Genomic DNA, 23,423 nt, shown 5'->3' with positions numbered 1-23,423 from the left:
CCTCATGATCTACCTGCCTTGGCCTCCCAAAGTGCTGGGATTACAGGTGTGAGCCACCGTGTCTGGCCTATACTTTTTGTAATTATGGGAAAATATAAGATTTACCATTGTAACCAATTGAAAAAGTGTGCAATTCCATGGCATGAGTACATTCTCAGCATTGTACCACTGTGTAGCTCTAGAACCCTTCATTACCCAAAACTAAATTTTCATATATATTAAGCAGTCATACCCCAATTCCCTCCTCTTCCCAGTCCCTGGTAATCACTGATGTGTTTTCTAGCTCTGTGGAATTGGATGTTTCATGTAAGTGAAATAATACAATTTGCAGTTGTTATGTCTGCCTTCTTTCATTTAACATAATATTTTCATGATTCATCTATGTTGTAGCTTATATCAGTACTTCTTTCCTTTTTAGAGCTGAGTATTTGTCAGGTAATATACAGTATTTTGTTAATCCATCTACTGATGGACATTTGAGTTGTTTCTGCTTTGTAGCTATTGTAAATAAGGCTGCTGTGAACATTCATGTACAGGTGTTTGTGTGGACATATTTTTATTTGTCTTGGATACATACCTAGAAGTAGAATTACTAGATCATATGGTACTTCATTGTTTAACCAGTTATCCATAGTAGCTGCACCATTTTACATTTCTACCAGCAATACATAAGGTTTCTAATTTGTCTGCATTTTTACTTTATTGTAATTTGTAAAAATTTATCAAATTTTTGAATCCTTACCATATGCATGATATCATGCTAGATACATCGTAGGTGTGTTTCAAAGAATTAGCAAGTCGGGATTCTTAGAAGTGACAAGTGTTTGGCTACTTTTGGAGCTAAGATAAACATTTATGACTATCCTGGAGGAAGTAAGTGTTAGTAGCCTATTAGGCACAATTAAAGTACTTTGAGGGTGGGCGATATAATTAGATCCTAGGTCTAGGAATGGAGAGTGGCAACTAGGAGAGCCTGAGGCAGATGGTGGAAAGAGACTAGTAGTGCCTAAGAAATTAGTTTTTTTTTAAGTTGGAGAGTAATTTGACCTTGAAGAAGAGGCACAAGTAACAGATGGAAAAGAAGTAATTAAATAGACAAGACTTGGAAACCTTTCCATCTTTATATTCTTTTTAGATTTCACCTGTTCCCCAACCAATTCTGATAGTTGTCAGCATTTTGTCTACCAAATACTGACAATAACCATAATTCTACCCCTAGAACACACCTCTCCTTTTAGCTCTAGAGCACATGCTTGACATCTCACATTTAAAATTGTTCAAAGAAAGAATCTTGATTTCCCCTCCAATCTAGTCTATCGTGTTTTTTTGTTTTTGTTTTTTGTGAGACAGCCTTGCTTTGTCCCCCAAGCTGGAGTGCAATGGTGGTGTGATCTCGGCTTACTGCAACCTCCTTTGTCTCCCGGGTTCAAGCGATTCTCCTGCCTCAGCCTCTCAAATAGTTGGTATTACAAGTGTCAGCCACCACGCCCAGCTAATTTTTATATTTTCAGTAGCCATGCCCAGCTAATTTTTATATTTTCAGTAGAGACAGGGTTTCACCATGTTGGCCCAGCTGGTCTTGAATTCCTGACCTCAGGTGATCCACCTGCCTCAGCCTCCCAAAGTGCTGGGAGTACAGGCATGAGTCACCACACCTGGCCATCTTTCATGTTTTTTAAAAGTTCTGTGAGGCCAGGTGCGGTGACTCAGGAGTTCAAGACCAGCCTGGCTAACATGGCGCAACCCTATCTCTACTAAAAATACAAAAATTAGATGGGTGTGGTGGAGGGTGCTTGTAATCCCAGCTACTCAGGAGGCTGAGGCATGAGAATTGCTTGAACCCGGGAGGAGGCAAATGTTGCAGTAAGCCTGGATTGTGCTACTGGATCGTGTCACCCTAGTAAGCTAGGGTGACAAAGTAAGACTTTGTCTCAAAAAAAAAAAAAAGGCCCACCACGGTGGCCCACGCCTGTAATTCTGGCACTTTGGGAGGCTGAGGTGGATGGATCACCTGAGGTCAGGAATTCAAGTCCACCCTGAACAATATGGTGAAATCCTATCTCTACTAAAAATACAAAAAAATTAGCCAGGCATGGTGGTATGCACCTGTAGTCCCAGCTACTCAGGAGGCTGAGGCAGGAGAATTACTTAAACCTGGGAGGCAGAGATTGCAGTGATCCGAGATCGCACCACTGCACTTTACCCTGGGCGGCAGAGCAAGACTCCATCTCAAAAAAAAGATTCTATAGTATGCTTGAGCTCAGGTGTTTGAGACCACTCTAGGCAACATAGCGAGACCCCATCTGTGCAGAAGAATTTTTTTTTTTTTTTTTTTTTTTTTTAAATAAAGATGGGGTTTCACCATGATGGCCAGGCTGGTCTTGAACTCCTGACCTCAGGTGATCCATCCACCTCAGCCTCCCAAAGTGCTAGGATTACAGGCGTGAGCCACCACACCTGGCCCAAGAATTTTTTAAAAATTAGCTGAGCATGGTGGTACTCACCCATAGTCCCAGCTACTCAGGATCCTGCTCTATTTTTTGTAAAAAAAAAAAAAAAAAAAAAAAAGGTTAAGAGAATTTTAAGTGATATGTTTTTCCTTCTCAGAATTTTTTAGTAATAAGCAGAAATCTCCCAGTTAGTCATTTTGTAAAAATAGCCATAGCCCCAAAAAGCATCACTAAAGATCTTTAATTTAAAATTTGCGAAGCAAAGTAAGTTCATTACAAAACATTTTGACTAATAGATAAAACAAACAAAATGCCCATAATTCCGCCATCCTAATAAAACCGTTATTAACATTTTGGCATTTTTCCTTTTAGTCTTTTACTTCCAGAACAGAAATTTCTTTTTATCTACCTTCTTTTATTTGTGCTGTTTGATTAAATGCCCCCATTTACAATGCATCTCCTTTCAACCACATACTCTGCACATACATGTTTAAATTACACTCTTTACACTTCAGGTATCAGAGTAAGTTGAGGGTGATGGGTAAGTAATTGTTAGGGATATATAACAGTTGTAGGACCTGTAACAGTAGCAAAGTATTGCTAGTTAGTATTTCTTCTACAGTCACTGCCTAGATTGGGACTCTGCCACAGAAACTTAGGATTTGGTATGTGAAACACTGAAAAGGTGGCGGTGTGTGTCAGTTGGAAAACTGGAAAGTACCTAGTGGTGATTGAAAAGAGGGAATTGTTTATGTTGAAAATTGAGGCATTTTCCTTTGTGTCCAACAGTTTTATACCCCATTAGGTGATTTATCTCTCTGCCTTGAGCTTGAGGTTCTCTGTGGTTTCAACCAGAATTCTTAAGATAAAATGTATGCACCAAACAGTTAATTATATCTTTTCCATAAGGATGCTTGATTTGATTATTTTTCCAGAATAACTTCACTACAGGGATAGTTTCATCATATGTCTATTACTGGAAGTTACAGGTATAGGCCTATATAAAAATAATTTTGGAGTTTTTTTTGCTTTTTTACTTTTTTTGAGATGGAGTCTGGCTCTGTAACCCAGGCTGGAGTACAGTGATGGGATCTTAGCTCACTGCAACCTCTGCCTCCCAGGTTCAAGTGATTCTCCTGCCTCAGCCTCCTGAGTTAGCTGGAACCACAGGCATGTACCACCAGGCCTGGCTAATTTTTGTATTTTTAGTACAGACCGGCTTTACCATGTCTCAGCCCATCTCAGCCTCCCAGTGTGCTGCCATTACAGGCATGAGGCACTGCAGCTGGCCAGCAATTTTGAATTGTACTAAAGAAACAGTAACCAGGCCAGGTACAGTAGATCACGCCTGTAATCGCAGCACTTTGGGAGGTTGAGGAGGGTGGATCTTTTGAGGTCATGAGTTCAAGACCAGCCTGGACAACATGGTGAAACCCCGTCTCTACTAAAAATACAAAAAGTAGCTGGATGATGATGGCATATGCCTGTAATCCCTCCTACTCTGGAGGCTGAGGCAGGAGAATCGCTTCAGCCTAGGAGGTGGAGGTTGATGTTGGCTTTTGTTGTTAGTGGTGGTGGTTTTGTTGTTTGTTTGTTTGAGACAGTCTTACTCTGTTGCCTGGGCTGGAGACTGGAGTGCAGTAGCGCGATCTTGACTCACTGCAACCTCCACCTCCCAGGTTCAAGCAATTTTCATGCCTCAGCCTCCCAAGTAGCAGGGATTATAGGCATGTGTCACCACACCTGGCTAATTTTTGTATTTTTAGTTTCACCATGTTGGCCAGGCTGGTCTTGAACTCCTGACCTCAAGTGATCTACCCACCTCAGCCTCCCAAAGTGTTTGGACTGCAGACGGCTGAGAATAATGTTTTTAAACCTCATTTTTGATTAAGTACTGCTCCAGATGTTATATTGCATATTTATTCCTAGTGTTACTCTGTTTAAGTATTTTGAAATTCTCTTTCTTATTGCCTCTTTTCTCCCATGGTAAGAAATATGGCTCCCATTTTTTTCTTAATTTTTTTTTTTGAGACGGAGTTTCGCTCTTGTTACCCAGGCTGGAGTGCAATGGCGCCATCTCAGCTCACCGCAACCTCTGCCTCCTGGGTTCAGGCAATTCTCCTGCCTCAGCCTCCTGAGTAGCTGGGATTACAGGCATGCGCCACCATGCCCACCTAATTTTTTGTAGTTTTAGTAGAGACGGGGTTTCACCGTGTTGACTAGGATGGTCTCGATCTCTTGACCTCGTGATCCACCCGCCGCGGCCTCCCAAAGTGCTGCTGGGATTACAGGCATGAGCCACCGCGCCCGGCCCATTTTTTCTTAATATTTTTAACTTTAATCATTTCTCAGTATTAACCAACTTCCAGTTACCACCTCCTCCCTTACCACACATTTCCCTCCTTACCACACCAACGATGGAACATCTGTGCAAAGCACCTTGCTACATAGAAGTCCCCAATCTGCTTGGCTTTGTCTCTCTCCCAGGATGCCCTCCTCACTCCACTCAGTCTCCCATACTCTGCATTGGGCCGCCCTCCTACTGGTACATTCTCTTACACCACTGAATGGGTGCTGACACCCTGCGTCTGGGCTACAGCCACACGCACATTTCTCCATTCCCCACCCCTCATGGTTACCCTTCACATACTGGTTAGGCAGAACAGTCTACTCCAACCCTCTGCAGCTCCCACTTCTGCTGCCCATAGATTGTTACCTTGCCTGATTCCACCTGGCAATTTTTAAACAGAATTGCCTTAGGATGGGGAAGGAGAATGGGAACTATGAGACAAAGTCATTTTTAATTTTGATACTGTATTGTCAGAGAACAAAGAATGTCTTACTCTTTGGAACTAATTTACTTCTTTAAACTGGTATATGGTCCATTTTTTATGACTATTCCATGTGTGCCCAAGGAATGTATAGTCTGGGCGATACATATATTTCAGCTTATAAATTATATTATTGAAATATTTTTTCTTTTCAAGCTTTTTTTACTTTTTATATACTTGTCCTATTAATACTCTTTTTTGTTTGTTTTAAGATGAGGTTTTGCCCTTTTTGCCCAGGCTAGAGTGCAATGGTGCGATTTCGGCTTACTGCAACCCTCCAACTCCTGGGTTCAAGAGATTCTTCTTATTCAGCCTCCCAAGAAACTGGGATTACAGGCGCATGCCACCACGCCTAGCTAATTTTTTTTTTTTTTTTTTTTTTTAAGACGGATTCTTGTGCTGTCACCCAGGCTGTAGTACAATGGCTCAATCTCGGCTCACTGCAATCTCTGCCTCCTGGGTTCAAGCAATTTTCTTGCCCCAGCCTCCAGGGTAGCTGGGACTACAGGCGTGCACCACCATGCCCAGCTAATTTTTTTTGTGTTTTTAGTAGAGATGGGGTTTCACCATGTTGGCCAGGATGGTCTCAATCTCCTGACCTTGTGATCCGCCCGCCTCAGCCTCCCAAAGTGCTGGGATTGCAGGCGTGAGCCACTGCACCCAGCCTAATTTTGTATTTTTAGTAGAGACGGGGTTTTACCATGTTGGCCAGGCTGGTCTTGAACTCCTGACCTCCAGTAATCCATGCACCTCGGCCTCCCAAAATGCTGGGATTGTAGACATGAGCCACCATGCCCGGCCTTATATTCTTGTAAGTGTTAGAAGTTTATAAAAAGAGCAACAAGTGAATAGTCATTTTGTACCCATCACTCAACTTGAGAAATAATGCATTACAGATACAGTTGAAACTCTCTGGGACCTCTTTTTTTATTTCCCTTCATTTCCCCAGAGATACTTACTATCCTGAATTTGGTATTTCTTATTCCCATGAACTTTAAAACAGTAGTGCAAGTCTTCTGAGTATCTTCCTACAGCCAGCCACTGTGGCTCACACCTGTAATTTTAGCACTTTTCGAGGCCAAAACAGGAGGATTGCTTGAAGCTAGGAATTCAAGACCAGCCTGGGCAACAAAGTGAGACCCTGTGTCTACAAAAAACGTTTTTAAAAATTAGATGGGCATGATGGTGCACACTTGTGGTCCCATGGTTTTTGCTACTCGGGAAGCTGAGGTGAGAGGATTGCTTAAGCCTGGGAGTTCAAGGATGCAGTGAACTACGATCAAGTCACTGCACTCCAGCCTAGGTGATAGGGTGAGACCCTGTTTCTTAAATAATAAGTAAATAAATAAATGTATCCCCTGAAAGAATGTTGATAAACTACCAAAGAAATTTTTGTTTCATCTGAGTGCATAACAAGTTAAATTATAAAAGTTTTAAATCTCTGAATTGAGAGCCAGATATATAAAAATATATAGCATATAAATCCATAAAAAATACTGTGACAGATATCTTAATTTAAGGATTCTAGCTGTGGCTAGTCCTAAACAAACAGGTAGTTGGTGACTTTGGTAATATACCAACAAGCTATATGGCCCTTTGACCACTTATGGCACCCTGTTCCATTTATGAGAGAAAAATCTAAAGTCTGAAAGACCCATTATTTTGCATTTCTGAATACCTTAGATAACTGATTGCAAAAGTGGTTATATAAAAAAGCAAACTCTGTTTAGGTGACTTTTCTGAAATCCCAAAAGATTTATATCCAGGTCATCTTATTGGTATAGGTGGTGAACATAATAAATCCCTAGTATCTAAATTGGACTTAAGGGTTTTGGTTCTCAGGACCTTGATTTGATTATTTAACTGTGTCTCATTTTAGCAGCGCACGCTCTCTCTCTCTCTCTCTCTTTCTCTCTCTCTTTATATATATATATGTATATATGACATACACATGTGATTTCATGTGTTTTGTTTTTTCATTCGCAGAGTGATAGAGTCGTGTGGCCTTTCAAATGATTGTGAAATGGTGGAAATGGATCCAAAATAATATTAATAAGTGACTTCTCTACCAAAGCAGTAGAAGATTCTTCGTATCTCCTTCCAGTGGCTCAATTCAGTTATTGGGAAGGAGCAGAACAAGTGAAACACAGAAAACTGAAGAGAAGAAATCCTCATTTTGGAACTATATTTCTCCTTGACTGTTTCTTAATACCCATCCCACCTGTCTTTCTAATGTTTTAACTTTGCTCTGAATTTATAAATAGTAAAGGCCAAAGAAATAGAATATACATTTAGGAGCTTTATACCAAGAAATTTGCCTTGAAAGCTGCTGTTTGTGGAGAGAAAAGTGTAGCAAGTTCCTGTCTGATATATTTTTATTTCTATTTTTTTTAGCAAAGACAAGATTTATGTCCCCAGATTTTGAAGGTTAAGGCAAATGTAAATACGTATCTGCATACTATTTTTTAGCAGTGCGTGAGTAAGAATAATGAGATTTGTATTTTAACGACCTTGTCGTGGATGTTTTGGAGTTGACTGTTCAGATCTTTTATAGGGCTTTAATATTATATTTTTATTCTATCACCTTGATGACATTACTTGTCCACACTTGAGCCCATTAGTCTTTCTAGCTATGACCTTGTTATGAACAGTGTTTGCACTCAGTGCAGATATCCATGTCTTACCTAATTAAGCAACATCATAGTGCCGTAACTCAAGGAAGTTGAATGAGGTGAACATAGGTACAGCTCTTTCCCCTTCCCCCCCTTTTTTAAATGTAACAAATACTTTTTATGTTCCCCTTCCCCCCTTCCCCTTTTCCCCTTTTCCCTTTTGAAAACGTGTCAGGAACCAAATAGTTTAAGATGAGCAGTTGAGGGGACTGAGAGATCCACGCAGAACCTGGCTTCTTTGTGCTTCATCATAAGTCGTGCTGCCAGACAGATTACTTACTTAAGCATCCTTTTAAGAAGAAAACCTCGTGGGAGATCCAGCTGGCTGACTTGAGTTCAGAAACAGGACCACAGAGGTTGCACTCTGGGGTAAATATTCTCCATATATCTTATTTTGAAAGAAAACTGTGTATATGCATCATGAAAAACACATACTCCTTTCTGATGTATTTAATTTTGGAGAATATCAGTAGGGTGGTTTGAAGACACCAACAGATTTCAGGAAAACTGATGCTGGTTGGTATTTGAAGAAATTAATATGAACTAAATAGAAAAGCTCTTGAGAGGTTACATCATCCTTCTCTAGGAAGATCTTTTTTCCCCCACCCTGAGGCAGGGTCTCTGTCACCCAGGCTGAAGTGCCATGGTGCAATCTCAGATCACCGCAGCCTCAGCCTTACCAGCTCAGATGATTCTCCCACCTTAGCAACTCCAGAGTAGCTGGGACCACAGGCATGTGCCACCACACCTGGCTTCTTTGTTAGTTTTTGTACAGATGGGAGTTTTGCCACTTTGCCCAGGTTGGTCTTGAACTTCTGAGCTCAAGCGATCTGCCTCGGCCTCCCAGGGTGCTGGGATTACAGGTGTGAGTCACCATGCCCAGCCAGGAAGATGTTTTCTGCTGCTTTTGCTTAAAGTTACCTGAGTATTTGAAGCAGATTAATCTCTTTTCATAAGTATCTTTTGTTTTAAATAGATGTTAAATTCTTCAAGTTCTTTGATGTAACAATCAATAATTTGTTAGCTTCCTTCATAAAACCTTCCATATTCGCTGGGCGCAGTGGCTCGCACCTGTAGTTCCAATACTTTGAGACTTTGTAGCAGGAAAATCACTTGAGGCCAGGAGTTTGAGACCAGCCCGGACACTACAGCAAGACCCTTCCTCTAAAAAATAAATCTTCCAGACTCATGTTACAGTTTTCTTTTGTTTAGAATTTTTGTTTTAACAAAAATTGCTTTTATTTAGAACTTCTCTGAGTTATAAGGCTTAGTAAGTAATCTGTAGAGAGGCTCAGAGGGCAGGTCTTTCTGTAAAGAGGAATCTTAGAATAATTTACAGATACCTTTACACATTGGTATCTGGTCCTTGTAAACATAAGTGATTTGAGTTATTTTGTTTTCAGATCCTGGCCATGAGGTTGGATGCCTCACCTTGCTGAAAGGAGACACTGGACCTAAATGGCGCAGCATGATTTTGTTCCTGCTTGGCTAAATTTCTCAACACCACAGTCAGCTAAGGTACTGTTCTCAATTCCTGTAATATCTACTCAAATACCAGAGGGTTTGGGGTTTTTTTTTGGTTGTTTATTTGTTTTGAGACAGGGTCTCCCTCTGTCACCCAGGATGAAGTGCAGTAGTATAATCACAGCTCACTGCAGCTTTGACCTTCTGGGCTCAAGCAGTCCTCCTGACTCAGCCCCCAGAGTAGCTAGGCCTATCGGCTGCACACCACCACGCCCTGCTGATTTTTGTTACTGTTTTGTAGAGATGGAATTTTACCATGTTGGCCAGGCTGATCTTCAGCTCCTAAGCTCAAATGATCTGCCTGCCTGGGCCTCCCAAAGTGCTGGATTACGGGCATGAGCCACTACACTCAGCCCATTCTGGGTGTTTTTTAATATATTCAGCGTCATGTGAGGATTTCAAAAACATTTTCATAGACTTAATAGCTTTCTGTTAGAAAGATGTATAAGTAATTAGGCAGTCCACATGAATGTGTACCTTATTACTACCAAGTATCTCACTATTTTATATATGTTTTTCTTTTTCAGTATCTCACTTTTTTCGTTATATCCTAAGGCTTTTCTCATTACATGACAGTTAAGTCTTGTATTAGCTGCAGCACAGTTTGGAGATTAAACAAACTGCTCACCTACTGTCGAGGTCAAACAGGCAGAAGTAAAAGGGGAATGGTGCTTGGGTAAACAGACCTTTGGAGTGAACACACATTTGTCTATGGTAATAGATGAAGAGGAGGAAAAGGTAGAGACAGTGCTCATTCAACTACTACATGGATCTCAGATTAAATCCCAGAAAGTGTTTTAGAGGCATTAACCTACTTAATAGTTTCAGGGAGATATGTGTTGCATTAGGGGGTAAACACAGATGAAATTACCAGTTTATATAGATTAAAGCAGACCTAGTCACACTACACAAAAGAATCAGCCTGAGTTACTGATAGTTTGGGAAGCTAGTAAATTTTAAAATACTTCCCATTTTGTCAATGAATAGAGGAAGAATGAAATCGATAGGTATTCTCAAAAAAAGGCCTACCTTTCATATTTTAAAATGTGGACTTTTGGGAAGGTACTTCCAGTCTCAGCTTTTTGCTTTTTTTGAGACAGAGCCTCTGTCACCCAGGCTGGAGTCCAGTGGCACGGTCATAGCTCATTGCAGCCTCGAATTTTTTTTTGTAGAGACAGTTTTGCCATGTTTCCCAGCTGGTCTTGAACTCCTGGGCTTAAGCGTTCTGCCTGCCTTAGTCTCCCAAGGTGTTGGGATTGTAGGAACTAACCACCACACCCGGCTCTAAACTTCGTTTCAAATTGTCTTCATGAAATTTGCGAGATCTCGTAATTGACCTAATCTGACCCAATGCTTGGTGGTAGTGGGCTACATGAAAAGTATACAGATCTATCAGTAAAGAATAATTATTTTAGGGCCGGGCGTGGTGGCTCACACCTGTAATCCCAGCACTTTGGGAGGCCGAGACGGGGGGATCACGAGGTCAAGAGATCGAGACCATCCTGGTCAACACGGTGAAACCCCGTCTCTACTAAAAATACAAAAACATTAGCTGAGCATGGTGGCGCGTGCCTGTAATCCCAGCTACTGAGGAGGTTGAGGCAGGGGAATTGCCTGAACCCAGGAGGCGGAGGTTGCGGTGAGCCGAGATCGCGCCATTGCACTCCAGCCTGGGTAATGAGTGAAACTCCGTCTCAAAAAAAAAAAAAAAAAAGAATAATTATTTTAGCACAGTGAACTAAGTAAAAAGAATTAGAAGATGTTCTTTCATTTTCAAAACTACAATAAGCAAAGTCCTGTGGGTTTTGGCATAAGGATAGACATGAAAGGAATAGAACAGAATAGAGAGTTCAAAATAGACCTGTACAGGCTGGGCTCAGTGGCTCATGCCTGTCATCCCGGCACTTTGAGAGGCAGGAGGATTGCTTGAAAGCCCAGAGTTTGAGACCAGCTTGGGCACCAAAGTGAGACCTTGTCTCCACAAGAAAAATTTGAAAAAACAGACAAAAAACTAGCCAGATGTGATGGCGAATAGCTGTCATCTCAGCTGCTTGGGAGGCTAAGGTAGAAGGATTGCTTGAGCCCAGGAGTTTGAGGCTACAGTGAGCTATGATCAGGCCAGTGTACTCCAGCCTGGGTGACAGAGTAAGACCCTGTCTCTTTAAAAAAGAAAAAAAAAAAAAAAGGCTTGTGTATGTATTTTGTTGATTTTTGATTAAAGTACAAAGGTAATTCAGTGAGGAAGTGATAGTGTTGCTTTTTTGTTTTAAGCAGTGCTAGAAGAACTAGCTCCTATCTGTATGGGGGCAGGGTAAAGAACTTTAGCCTTTACTTCATACACAGAACAATTAACTTAAAATGGAACATAAGTTAAAAACCTAAAACCATAAAACTTTTAAGAGAAAATCTTTTTTAACCCACTGGAATGGGTAAAATACTGGCAAGATATTGATAGTAAGAAAAATAAATGTAAACATGCCCCGACTTATGGTTTTCCTTGTCAGACATAACCATACTTTTCAAGGCTTTATGGTCTCTATCATTGTAAGGTTTATTGCTGATGTAGAATGAGGAAACTGAGGCAAGTATGAGAAAATGAGCTCCCGGGCGAGGTTCTGTGGTCCAGGAGGGGCTAAAGAAGTTGCACCCATAGGGGCCGGGCACGGTGGCTCAAGCCTGTAATCCCAGCACTTTCGCAGGCCGAGGCGGGTAGATCACGAGGTCAAGAGATCGAGACCATCCTGGTCAACATGGTGAAACCCCATCTCTACTAAAAATACAAAAAATTAGCTGGGCATGGTGGTGCATGCCTGTAATCCCAGCTACTCAGGAGGCTGAGGCAGGAGAATTGCCTGAACCCAGGAGGCGGAGGTTGCAGTGAGCCGAGATCACGCCATTGCACTCCAGCCTGGGTAACATGAGTGAAACTCCGTCTCAAAAAAAAAAAAAAAAAAAAGAAGTTGCACCCAGCTGTTTAGGTCATGGGATTTTATGGGAAGGGAAGACGATTGATTGGCTATTGGGGAAACAAGTAAAGGCAATTTTATTGGCTGCCAGGAAGCAGGAAGTGGCTGAAACTAGTTACTGGTAGGTGGGCGGGACTTTGGGTAAGTGGGTCTTGATTGGCTGTTGAGGAAACAAAGTGAAGGCAACCCTGTTGGCTGTTAAGAAGCAGGAAATGCCTGGAGCTAGTGGTTATGGGTAGGCAGGCGAGACCTTGGGCCTTGATTGACTGTTGGAAAAACAAAGTGAAGGCAATCTTATTGGCTATTAAGAAGCAGGAAATGTCTGGAGCTAGTGGTCATGGGTAGGCGGGCGGGACCTTGGGTAAGGGGGCCTTTCTGGGGCATACAGAGCAGACTGCTACCAGGCAGTGTCTGATGGGGCTTCTTTAAAAAATTTTCCTGCAGGGTTTTTTAACAGCGGGCTGAGGGTTGAATGCATAATTTAGTGCTGAATGTGGGCTTGGGTCTGGTATGTGGAGGCGGGTGCAGGGAAGCCATGAGGCAAGGCCAGATAACGAGTTTGGGTGATGACACAGTTACCAGGCGCGGAGAGAGATGGATGTGTCCGTTTAACCCTCTGCGAGGCAGCCGGCCTTACAATCATTTAAGAATGTTGGAATAAAATTCTTCAAAATAGGAAGGGATATTAGAGTTCATCTGTAGTAATGTTTCTCAAACTGCTTCCTTTCAGTTTTGTTACCTCAAAGACTTATTTTTTCTCTCTGACCTCTTTCATTGTGTGTAAATGAGTAAAATGTGTATGATGCCAAAAGTGTAGTATTGTTAGAAGTATTATATTTGGAAATAAATGTTTTATAAAACTGTAAAAACTCTAGCAGCTGGGTGCTGTGGTTCAAACCTATAATCCCAGAGCTTTGGGAGGCCAAGGCAGGAGGATTGCTTGAGGCCAGGAGTGAGGGATCAGCCTGGTGATACCCCATCTCTACAAAAAATTTTAAAAATTAGCCAGGCTTAGTGGTATGTGCCTGTAGTACTAGCTACTCTGTAGGCTGAGGCAGGAGGATCCTTTAAGCCCAATGGTAAGAAGCTGCAGTGAGCTTTAATTGTGCCACTGCACTCCAGCCTGGGCAACAGTAAGACTCCATCTCTCTCTCTCTTAAAAAAAAAAAAAAAAAAAAACTTTGTGATTATTACTAACCTGCCAGGGTGATATTTCAACCACTGTCTTTGCCCTATTCCAGAAATACTAGGAGGACTGCTTAGAATTATTTAGAATTATTTATTAGGCAGTCATCTTGATTTCCCTCTCCCATTGCAAGATAAATATTTTTAAGTGTAAAGTTTTGGAGCTTATGCCTATGGATATTTACAAGGTTTCCTCTGCCCTCTTCCATGCAGACAGTTGAAGTGGCTAGCTTTTCTCCTCTTCTGTAATAAAGGAAGTGAATTAATGATTGAATATATAACCTAAGACTCCTCTAAATTAACTCAGGCACCTGGGGATACCCTTAGGGTCTATATGCATATTATATGGGTTTCTACCACCATTGTTACTTGTTTTTTGAAAGCCTGATGCAAAGCCTGTTGAGATATTGAAAGGGACTAATAGTTATTTATCCATTTGCCTTTCCATACTTCATCATCCTAGTCACCTACTGCCACCTTCGAAAAACACGGAGAGCACCTACCCAGAGGAGAAGGTAGATTTGGAGTAAGCCGCCGTCGACATAATTCCTCTGATGGTTTTTTTAACAATGGTCCCCTACGAACTGCAGGAGGTGAGCCATGTCCAACTTTCATGACTATGTTTAAGCTACTCATATAGGACAAGCCCAGGCTGAGGGTACATATCTGTAATCTTGAAATAGGATCTTTTCTGAACGTAGCTTTCAGTTGGATTCTAGTAGTCGTTAACCAAATACATTGACTTTCTAGATCTAACTATAATTATGATTCTTGTGAATCATCTATTCAGTTGAACGCATTCAGAAATTTCCTCACAAAGAAAAGATACATTTTGTGATGTTTTTTCTGTAGACTTTTTATTAACAAGGTCCCCGAAGGCCTTTTGGCAATACCGTAAACCAAATCAGAAAGCACCAATCATTAATGAGTTCCTTTTCTTTATTATTCTAGATTCTTGGCACCAGCCCTCCCTGTTCCGCCATGATTCTGTGGACTCTGGTGTCTCTAAGGGAGCATATGCTGGAATCACAGGGAACCCATCTGGTTGGCATGGCTCTTCCCGAGGTCATGATGGCATGAGCCAACGTAGTGGAGGTGGCACAGGGAACCATCGCCACTGGAATGGCAGCTTCCACTCCCGGAAAGGGTGTGCTTTTCAGGAAAAGCCACCTATGGAGATTAGAGAAGAAAAGAAAGAAGACAAGATGGAAAAGTTGCAGTTTGAAGAGGAAGACTTTGTAAGTATGAATCATTAGATGTGTGGTTATAACCCAACAAATGATGTCTGAAATATGAGACCCTGTTAGTAATGAGAACATTTCAGAAATTACAGAAAAAGTAATTTGTAAGTTGAGGTTTTTATTGTTTTTATAAGAAAGGAGTTGATACATTTGAAAATGGTGACCAAAACTTCGATGTAGCTTGTAGCAAAGTTTTTATCTTTATGTCTTTGGAATTTAGAAAAATCTTTAATTTCTCTTAAGTCATATAACGTTTAATATTCAACTATAATTATGTTAAAATGTAGTCTTGCATGTAAAATTGTCTTTTTCTAACTACTTAAAACTTTTTTTTTCTTGATTTTGTTCTCTATCATACAAAATAACTGTAACACTAGATGTTATTGTGTGTTAAATTACATGCCTTTTGGCCTCTAAATCAAAGGTAGCGTTTTTAGAGTATCTTTAAAATTTTTAAATATATTTTATTTAAGAAAAGATTATCAGGCCGGGCGCGGTGGCTCATGGCTGTAATCTCAGCACTTTGAGAAGCTGAGGCGGTTGCATCACCTGAGATCAGGAGTTCAAGACCAGCCTGACCAACATGGTGGAACCTTGTCTCTACTAAAAATACAAAAATTAGCTGGGCATGGTGGCGAGCACCTGTAATCCCAGCTATTTGGGAGACTGAGGCAGGAGAATTGCTTGAACCCAGGAGGCGGAGGTTGCAGTGGACCAAGATTGCGCCATTGCACTCTTGGGCAACAGGGGGAGACTCCATCTCAAAAAGAAAAGAAAAGATTATCATTTTAACATGTAATCAATAATCTTTAAGTTGGCCAGTCATGGTGGCTCATGCCTATAATCCCAGCACTTTCAGTGACCAAGGCAGGCGAATTGCTTGATGCCAGGAGTTCGAGACCACCCTGGGCAACACAGCGAGACCCTTGTCTCTTTAAAATTTTTTTTAAAAAATAGCCAGGCATGATGGCACATGCCCAGAGTCCCAGCCACTAGGGAGGCTGAGTCAGGAGGATTTCTTGAGCCCAGTAGTTTGAGGCTGTAGTGAACTATGATTGCACCACTGCATTCATGCCACCACATCCAGCTAATTTTTTATTTCTTATAGAGACCAGATATCACTTTGTTGCCCAGGCCAGTCTTGAACGCCTGACCTCAAGTGATCTTCCCACTTTGGCCTCCCAAAGTGCTAAGATTACAAACATCAGCCACTGCACCCAGCCTTGTTTATTTTTAAGTAGCACATTAATCAGTCACTTCTGTTACAGTCATTACATCGGTTAATAGAGTCACCTAAAGAGGAGTGAAATTTAGGCATTAGCCCCCCTACCCTCAAGTCTAGCAAGTGACCTGGAGTTCTTGATTTAAATTGTATGTTAATGTGAATTCCTATTCCCAGGTGACTGTTCTTCAAAACTTTATCCTCAGAAAGGGCAGTATTGCCCTTACATATTAAATACTTGTCCAGGATGTTGTAGATATCAAGTAGTCTAATATCAAACTGTAATCTTTATTATTTATACAATAAACTTAGAAGCAAATCCAAGAAAGACCAGTGGAAATGATTTGAAAACAATATATGTTGCTCATTACACTTAAGGAACTTGATAAAATTTATCTCAAACTGCAACAAAAGCATTAGCAACAGAGCCAGTGGACATGGGTGGTGTGCACCCTTAGTCCCAGCTACTTGGGAAGTGTATGTGGGAGCAAGACACCATCTCTTTTAAAAAAAAAAAAAAAAAAAAAGTACCAGATGCAGTGGTTCACGCCTGTAATCCCAGCTACTTGGTAGGAGGCTGAGGCAGGGGAATTGCTTGAACCCGGGAGGCAGAGTTTGCAGTGAGCCGAGATTGGGACATTGCACTCCACCTGGACAACACAGCAAAACTCTTACTAAAAAAAAAAAAAGGCAACTTTCTTTTAATGCTTTTATTCTATGATCAAATAAACATAATGATTATAACATAATTTGTATCTGAAATGAAATATTTAGAGTATATTTAGTATTATAGCCAGCTCTGCGTATAGAAAACAAATTTATTTGAATCACCAATAGTGTTGTTACGTACTTTGATAAGAAAAAGAGAAGATTGTGGCAAACAAGAAATAGTGTGAAGTAGACATAAGAGTACCTTTTAAACTGGGTAGTATGCTACTGATTAGCATAGTTTGATTAGAAGCTTCATTATCAGTCCTGTGACATTCCCAGTGGGAATGATACATTCTAAAAATATGCACATTTTTACCTTTATATGAACTTTCACACTGTAATTCTTTTATTTATGTAAAATTGTTTAAAGCTTACATGTGTTGAATCATGGGGCTGTAGCTCAGTGGTTCTCAACTAGAGGCAAGTTTGCCCACTAGGGGATATTTGGCATTATCTGGAGACATCTTTGTTGCCATAGCTGGGTATAGTGTTAATAGCATCTAATATGTAGAGATCAGGGATGTTGCCAAACACCGACAATGCACTGGACAGCCCCATAACAGAATTAACCAGAATTAAAATCTCAGTAGTGTCATGGTTAACAAACTAGATCTTTTTTACTGTTGTATAACAAATATTATATTATGTGAATATACTAGATTTATTTATCCATTTTTCTGTTAATGGAAATTCAGTTTGTAAAAGACCTTGTTTTGGAGGCTAAACTTAAAGGATTAGAACTGCGGTATTGTATTAGAGAAGGAAGAGTCAAAAATAAGATCTCTTCTCCCACTGCTCAAGATGCCGAAAGAAAAGAAGGCCAGGGGGAGGAAGGTGGCTCCAGCACCTGCTGTCATCAAGAAGCAGAAGGCCAAGAAAGTGGTGAATCCCCTGTTTGAGAAAAGGCCTAAGAATTTTGGCATTGGATAGGGACATCCAGCCCAAAAGGGACCTCACGCACTTTGTTGAAATGGCCTTGCTATAATCAGGTTACAGTGGCTTATATCCTCTATAAGCGGCTGAAAGTGCCTTCTGCAATTATCAGTTCACCCAGGCCCTGCACTGCCAAACAGTCACTCAGCTAGCTGCTTAAGCTGGCCCCCAAGTACAGACCAGACACAAAGCAAGAGAAGAAGCAGAGGCTGTTGGCCCAGGCTGAGAAGAAAGCTGCCAGCAAAGAGGACATTCCCACTAAGAGACCACCTGTCTTTCAAGCAAGAGTCAACATTGTCACCACTTTGGTGGAAAACAAGAAGGCTCAGCTAGTGTTGATTGCGTATAACATGGATCTCATCGAACTGGTTGTCTTCCTGCCTGCCCTGTGTCATAAAATTGGGGTCCCTTACTGCATTATCAAGACGAAGGCAAGAGTGGGACATCTAGTCCACAGAAAGACCTGCGCCGCTGGTTACCTTCACACAGGTTAATTCAGAAGACAAAGGAGCTTTAGCTAAGCTGGTGGAAGCTATCAGGACCAATTACAATGACAGATATAATGAGATCCACCGTCACTGGGGAGGCAGTGTCCTGAGTCCCAAGTCTGTGACTTGCATTGCCAAGCTTGAAAAGGCAAAGGCTAAAGAACTTGCCACCAAATTGGGTTAAATGTACACTGTTGAGCTTAAAAAATAATTAGAGTAATACAAATTTTCCTTAAAAAAAAAAAAAAAAAATTTCTATCCAGAGTGACTTGATGAGTAATTTGTAATTAACTTGAATAGAGAAAACAGAAGGAGCAGAATTGGCCAGAGAAGATAACAAATTCTTGACGCCAAAGAGATGGGTTAGATCTAGAGCTGTGCACATGGAAATAGAGGTAATAGTTGAGGTTTGTGGATAGAATAAAATCGCCTAAGAAGAAGAATAAATTGGAAAGAAGGGAAGGTGTAGAGCAGAACCTGTGGAGTAGCAGTAAGGGAGACTGGGAAGTGATTAGCTGAAGAAGGAATGAGTATACCAAGAAAAAGTAGGTAGATAAAATTCACAAATTGAAGATGTTTTGGGACCTGGTTGTTTGCAGTAGTTTTTCTGTATTATTATTTTTTCTATATCGTACGTTGTATAATTAGAAAATTATTTTAAAATAGTATCGGCTTACTGTAATTAACATTCCTATATTGTTACCTGGGCAAGTTAAATAGTCCTAATTGTCCCTGAGTTGTTAGAGAATGTATGACACACTCAGCACAGACCTTGACAGGTTGTTTTTTTTTGTTTTGTTTTGTTTTTTACTTTTTTGAAGTATATGTTATAGACAAGAACACAGATTTTTAAATAGTAGCTGTTATTAAGTATGGGAGAGAGCTTTGAATCTGACAGTTTGGGATGCCCTTTCAAAAGTGAAAAGTTTGGTTGGAAGGGTTAGAGAGTAAGTTGGTGATAAATGGTACACTACTCTGGAGAATAAAGAGCAAGGTGTGAGGGTAGAGTTTTCTAGGATTAGGAGACTTGAATGTGTTTGAAACCTGAGAAATAATAAATTTGTGGAGACAAGGAACTCTTGAGAGGATGCCAGCAGCGTTCCTACTGCTTTTTCATCTTCCCAAATTCTCCAGTGTAAAAGTAGAGCTCCCTTTAATATTGAGAGTAATATTTAAGTTGTTTACTCTTATCACTTGTATTTATCATTGTATTGGAAGTCCTAACAAGTACAGTAAGTCAAGAAAAATGTATACAGTTTAAAAAGAGGAAATAAAACTTTGTGTTTGCAGGTGACAGGAAAATCCTAAGGACTCTAGAAAACTATACATGAGATTCCAGAACAGCCAGATAATCTATGATGGGAAAGAAAATCCAAATGGTTTTGTGGTTGCCTGTGCACAGTGCGATTGATTGGAAAAGGGTGTGAAAGAAACTTTCTGGTTGATGGAAGTGTTAATAATCTTCGTAGAAGTTGGGAAGATATTAGCATTTTAAAAACTCATAGAATTGAGTATGTTTTATATTTATGCATTTTACTGTATGAAAATTTTAATATTAAGAAAAATATTAAGATTACCAGCAGTGACACAAATATATATAAGCCTCCTGATATGATGGCACTGAGAGGTATGCACCATCACCTCTAACATTCCTTCCAGAAATGCATAGCCTGGATCTAATCATAGGAGATATCAGACAAGCCCAATTGGGGATTCTACAAAAGAATTACAAAAGAACTGGCCTGTAGTCTTCAAAAATGTTAAGGCCTTGAAAAAAAAAATAGCTCTAGATTAAAGAACTAGAGAAATGACAACTAAAAGCAACATGTAAACCTAGATTAAATAAATATTGGGTGAGGCAAAAACCATTTTGCAAAAATTTTCTTTTGCTAAAATATTAATGGGACAATCTGAATAAGTGTTACAGATTAATGTTATGTATAAGTGTTAATAATTACTCTGATTATGTAAAAGATATCCTTTTAAGGAAATACATATTTAAGAGTGGCATCAAGCCCTGCAACTTGCACATGGTTCAGGAAAAAGATAGAATGGGGACGCAAATGTAAAATATTAATACAGATTGAGCACCTGCAGTCTAAAACTTTTTGAGTGTGGATGTCACACACCACAAGTAGAAAATTCCATACCTGCTCATGCGACAGGTCACAGTCAAAACTTTGTTTCATGCACAAAATTATTTAAAATATTGTATAGATTACCTTCGGGCTATGTGTATATGAAACCAACATGAATATCATGTTTAGATTTGGTTCCTATCCTCAGGGTGTCTCACGTATGCAAATATAATGTGCAAATGTTCCAAAATCCAAATTCTGAAACACTTGTGGTCCTAAACATAAGGGATACTTCAACTTTTATGACAGTCTAGATGAAGGTTGTACGGGAATTCTTGGTACTATTTTTGCCACTGTTTTGTAAGTCTGAAATTATTTTATGTTATTATTTTTTGAGACGGAATCTCGTTCTTATCTCCCAGGCTGGAGTGCAATGGCATGATCTCGACTTGCTGCAAACTCTGCCTTCCAGGTTTAAGGCATTCTCCTGCCTCAGTCTCCCAAGTAGCTAGGATTATAGGCATGTGCCACCACACCCAGCTAATTTTTGTATTTTTAGTAGAGACAGGGTTTTGCCATGTTGGTCAGTCTGGTCTTGAACTCCTGACCTCAGGTGTTCAACCCGTCTCAGCCTCCCAAAGTGCTGATATTAGAGGCAAGAGCCACTGCACTCAGCCCTGAAATTATTTTAAAGTAAAGTTAAAAATAAGACAAAGCAAGTAGAGTTGAAGAACCAGAAAAATCCACAGATACCATCTACATCAAAGCACAATAAAATTTCTCCACAAACCCCTTAAGTAGATAAGGACAAACCACCAAAAAGGCTTGGGTAGTACTAGCATTTGTGCAGAGGGAACTGAAGGGAAGCAGCAGGACACCTGACAGCATAAAGAATGCCAGCAGAGCCAACCGTTTTTCTGGAAAGCTTGGAGGGCATATTTGAGAAGAGCAGCAGTTAAGTGGGAGTGGTTTTCTCTAACGAAATAACTGGTAAATACAGGGGCTCTGGGATAAGGTATGAAGGATCTGACTGGACCAGTCAAAAGTTCAAACCACACAGTAGTTTGAATAGAGAAAATTAATACAGGGAATTATTAACTATAGCAGGATTGGAGTAATGAAGGATTGGCTAGTAAGAAGTAAGAAGTAGTTTAAAGAAAATAGAAATAACATACAGGTGCAGTTTGGCGGCTCACACCTGTAATCCCAGCAAATTAGCTGGGTGTGATGCATACTTGGTAGTACCAGCTACTTGGGGCTGAGGTGGGTGGATTGCTTGAGTCTGGGAGGTTGTAACTGCAGTGAGCCCAGATGGCATCACTGTACCCCACCCTACGTGACAGAGTGAGATCCTGTCTCAAAAAAAAAAAAAAAAAGGAAAAAAACCCCACACATGTAAGGAGCAGCCACTACCCTTAGGGCTAAGATGGAGTGTCCAAGAATGAGTCCCTCTTTCCCTACCACCACTCCAGGGCTGAGATTCAGACCTGGTGAGAAAGGGCTCAGTTGTGGCTCACTGAATGGCAGAGTAATTGCTGATGTGCTTCTCTGGGGAAGCGCGCTCATGAAAGGTGTCACTCTGCTACAAAACTCAGGTGAGGTGCTGAGGGAAGCTACCGGTCTCTGAGCTCACTTGTACGTCAGAACCTGGCTTTGAGGAACTGGGTGCTTCAGGAACCTGTTGAAAATGCACATGAGAACAGAAAGTAAAAATCTCTCCATTGTTCTCCACTGGCAGAAGTTAACATGCCAGCTGTCAAAGGAAATTTTTAAAACGTCCAGACACGTTTATGCAGAACCAGCAGACACTTTGGGAGTTCAAGGTGGGTGGATCAGCCGAGGTCAGGAGTTTGAGACCAACCTGAACAATATGGTGAAACCCCGTCTCTGCTAAAAACAAAAATTAGCTGGGCATGGTGGCACATTCCCGTAGTCCCAGCTACTCAAAAGACTGAGGCAGGAAAAATGGCTTAAAACTGGGAGGTGGAGATTGCAGTAAGCCATGGTCACGCCGTTGCACTCCAGCCTGCGCAACAAGAGCAAAATTACGTAAAACTAAAAGAAATCATAATCTGGAAAAATTCAAAATAGTGGGCTAGAACTCTAGAAAGAAGTAATAAAATATTTCAGAAAAATAAAGACTAAACAAGAAAGAATAAAGATAATAAATACTAATAGTTTTCAAGAATTAGAAGACAGAAAAGGAAAAAATTTTAAATTAACAAGAAATATATAGATAAGTTAAAACTGGGGAAAAAATTAGTTTAGCAAAGACTAATATGGATATATAATAGGATCCTCCCGCTTCCCACCCCCGCCCCACAGCAAACCAAAACAAAGGAATAGCTTAAATACTGAAAATTATAATTCAAGAAAATTTTTCTGAAATACATTTAGATTTGAATGTATAAATTGAAAGGACAGCCTGGATGAGTAAGACGTACTCTTAGAAAATACTAGATTTGAACAAAAAAAAGATGTCCTTTGACCATTCAGACATAAAGACTGAGTTGTTGCCGGGCGCAGTGGCTCAAGCCTGTAATCCCAGCACTTTGGGAGGCCGAGGCGGGTGGATCACGAGGTCAAGAGATCTAGACCATCCTGGTCAACATGGTGAAACCCCGTCTCTACTAAAAATACAAAAAATTAGCTGGGCATGGTGGTGCGTGCCTGTAATCCCAGCTACTCAGGAGGCTGAGGCAGGAGAATTGCATGAACCTGGGAGGTGGAGGTTGCAGTGAGCCAAGATCCTATCACTGCACTCCAACCTGGGCAACAGAGCAAGACTCCGTCTCATAAAACAAAACAAAACAAAAACATTTTCTTTCCTACCCTGTTACCAAGATTGTAAAGTTTAGGCTAGGACAGCAGTGTCATACAATTACTAAGTCTAGTCTATTACTCTTAACTCTTCTCTGCCCTTTTACTTACCTCTTTCTCTACTTCTGTTGCCTTTATTACCCTCCTGGACTATGCAGTTGATCTCCTACTGGTCTCTTAGTTGATATTTAAAGCCTTTAGATCTATTTCTCAAGCTGCTACTAGAGTGGCTGTTGTAAATTAATAATTTGATTGTGTTAACTCTGCATGAAAGACGGCTCCCTATTACCTGCAGAATAACT

General features: G+C 40.6%; 1 protein-coding gene across 1 annotated transcript in view; it reads left to right on the top strand.

Annotated features, from left to right (window-relative positions):
• GPBP1L1 (GC-rich promoter binding protein 1 like 1) overlaps positions 1–23,423 on the top strand; it is a 58,794-nt gene that overhangs the window by 20,438 nt on the left and 14,933 nt on the right. The window contains exons 2-5 of the mRNA XM_032247413.1: positions 7,268–8,322; positions 9,357–9,471; positions 14,092–14,221; positions 14,580–14,866. Of these exons, the coding sequence (XP_032103304.1) occupies positions 9,412–9,471; positions 14,092–14,221; positions 14,580–14,866 (477 nt within the window). The 5' untranslated portion in view covers positions 7,268–8,322; positions 9,357–9,411. The remainder of the gene's footprint in view (positions 1–7,267; positions 8,323–9,356; positions 9,472–14,091; positions 14,222–14,579; positions 14,867–23,423) is intronic.

Source organism: Sapajus apella, unplaced genomic scaffold (assembly GCF_009761245.1).
Source record: "Sapajus apella isolate SASKATOON/1434 unplaced genomic scaffold, GSC_monkey_1.0 scaffold62, whole genome shotgun sequence".
Lineage (NCBI taxonomy): Eukaryota > Metazoa > Chordata > Mammalia > Primates > Cebidae > Sapajus > Sapajus apella.
Note: the sequence above shows the minus strand (reverse complement) of the source record. Positions and strands in the feature narration are given on the sequence as shown.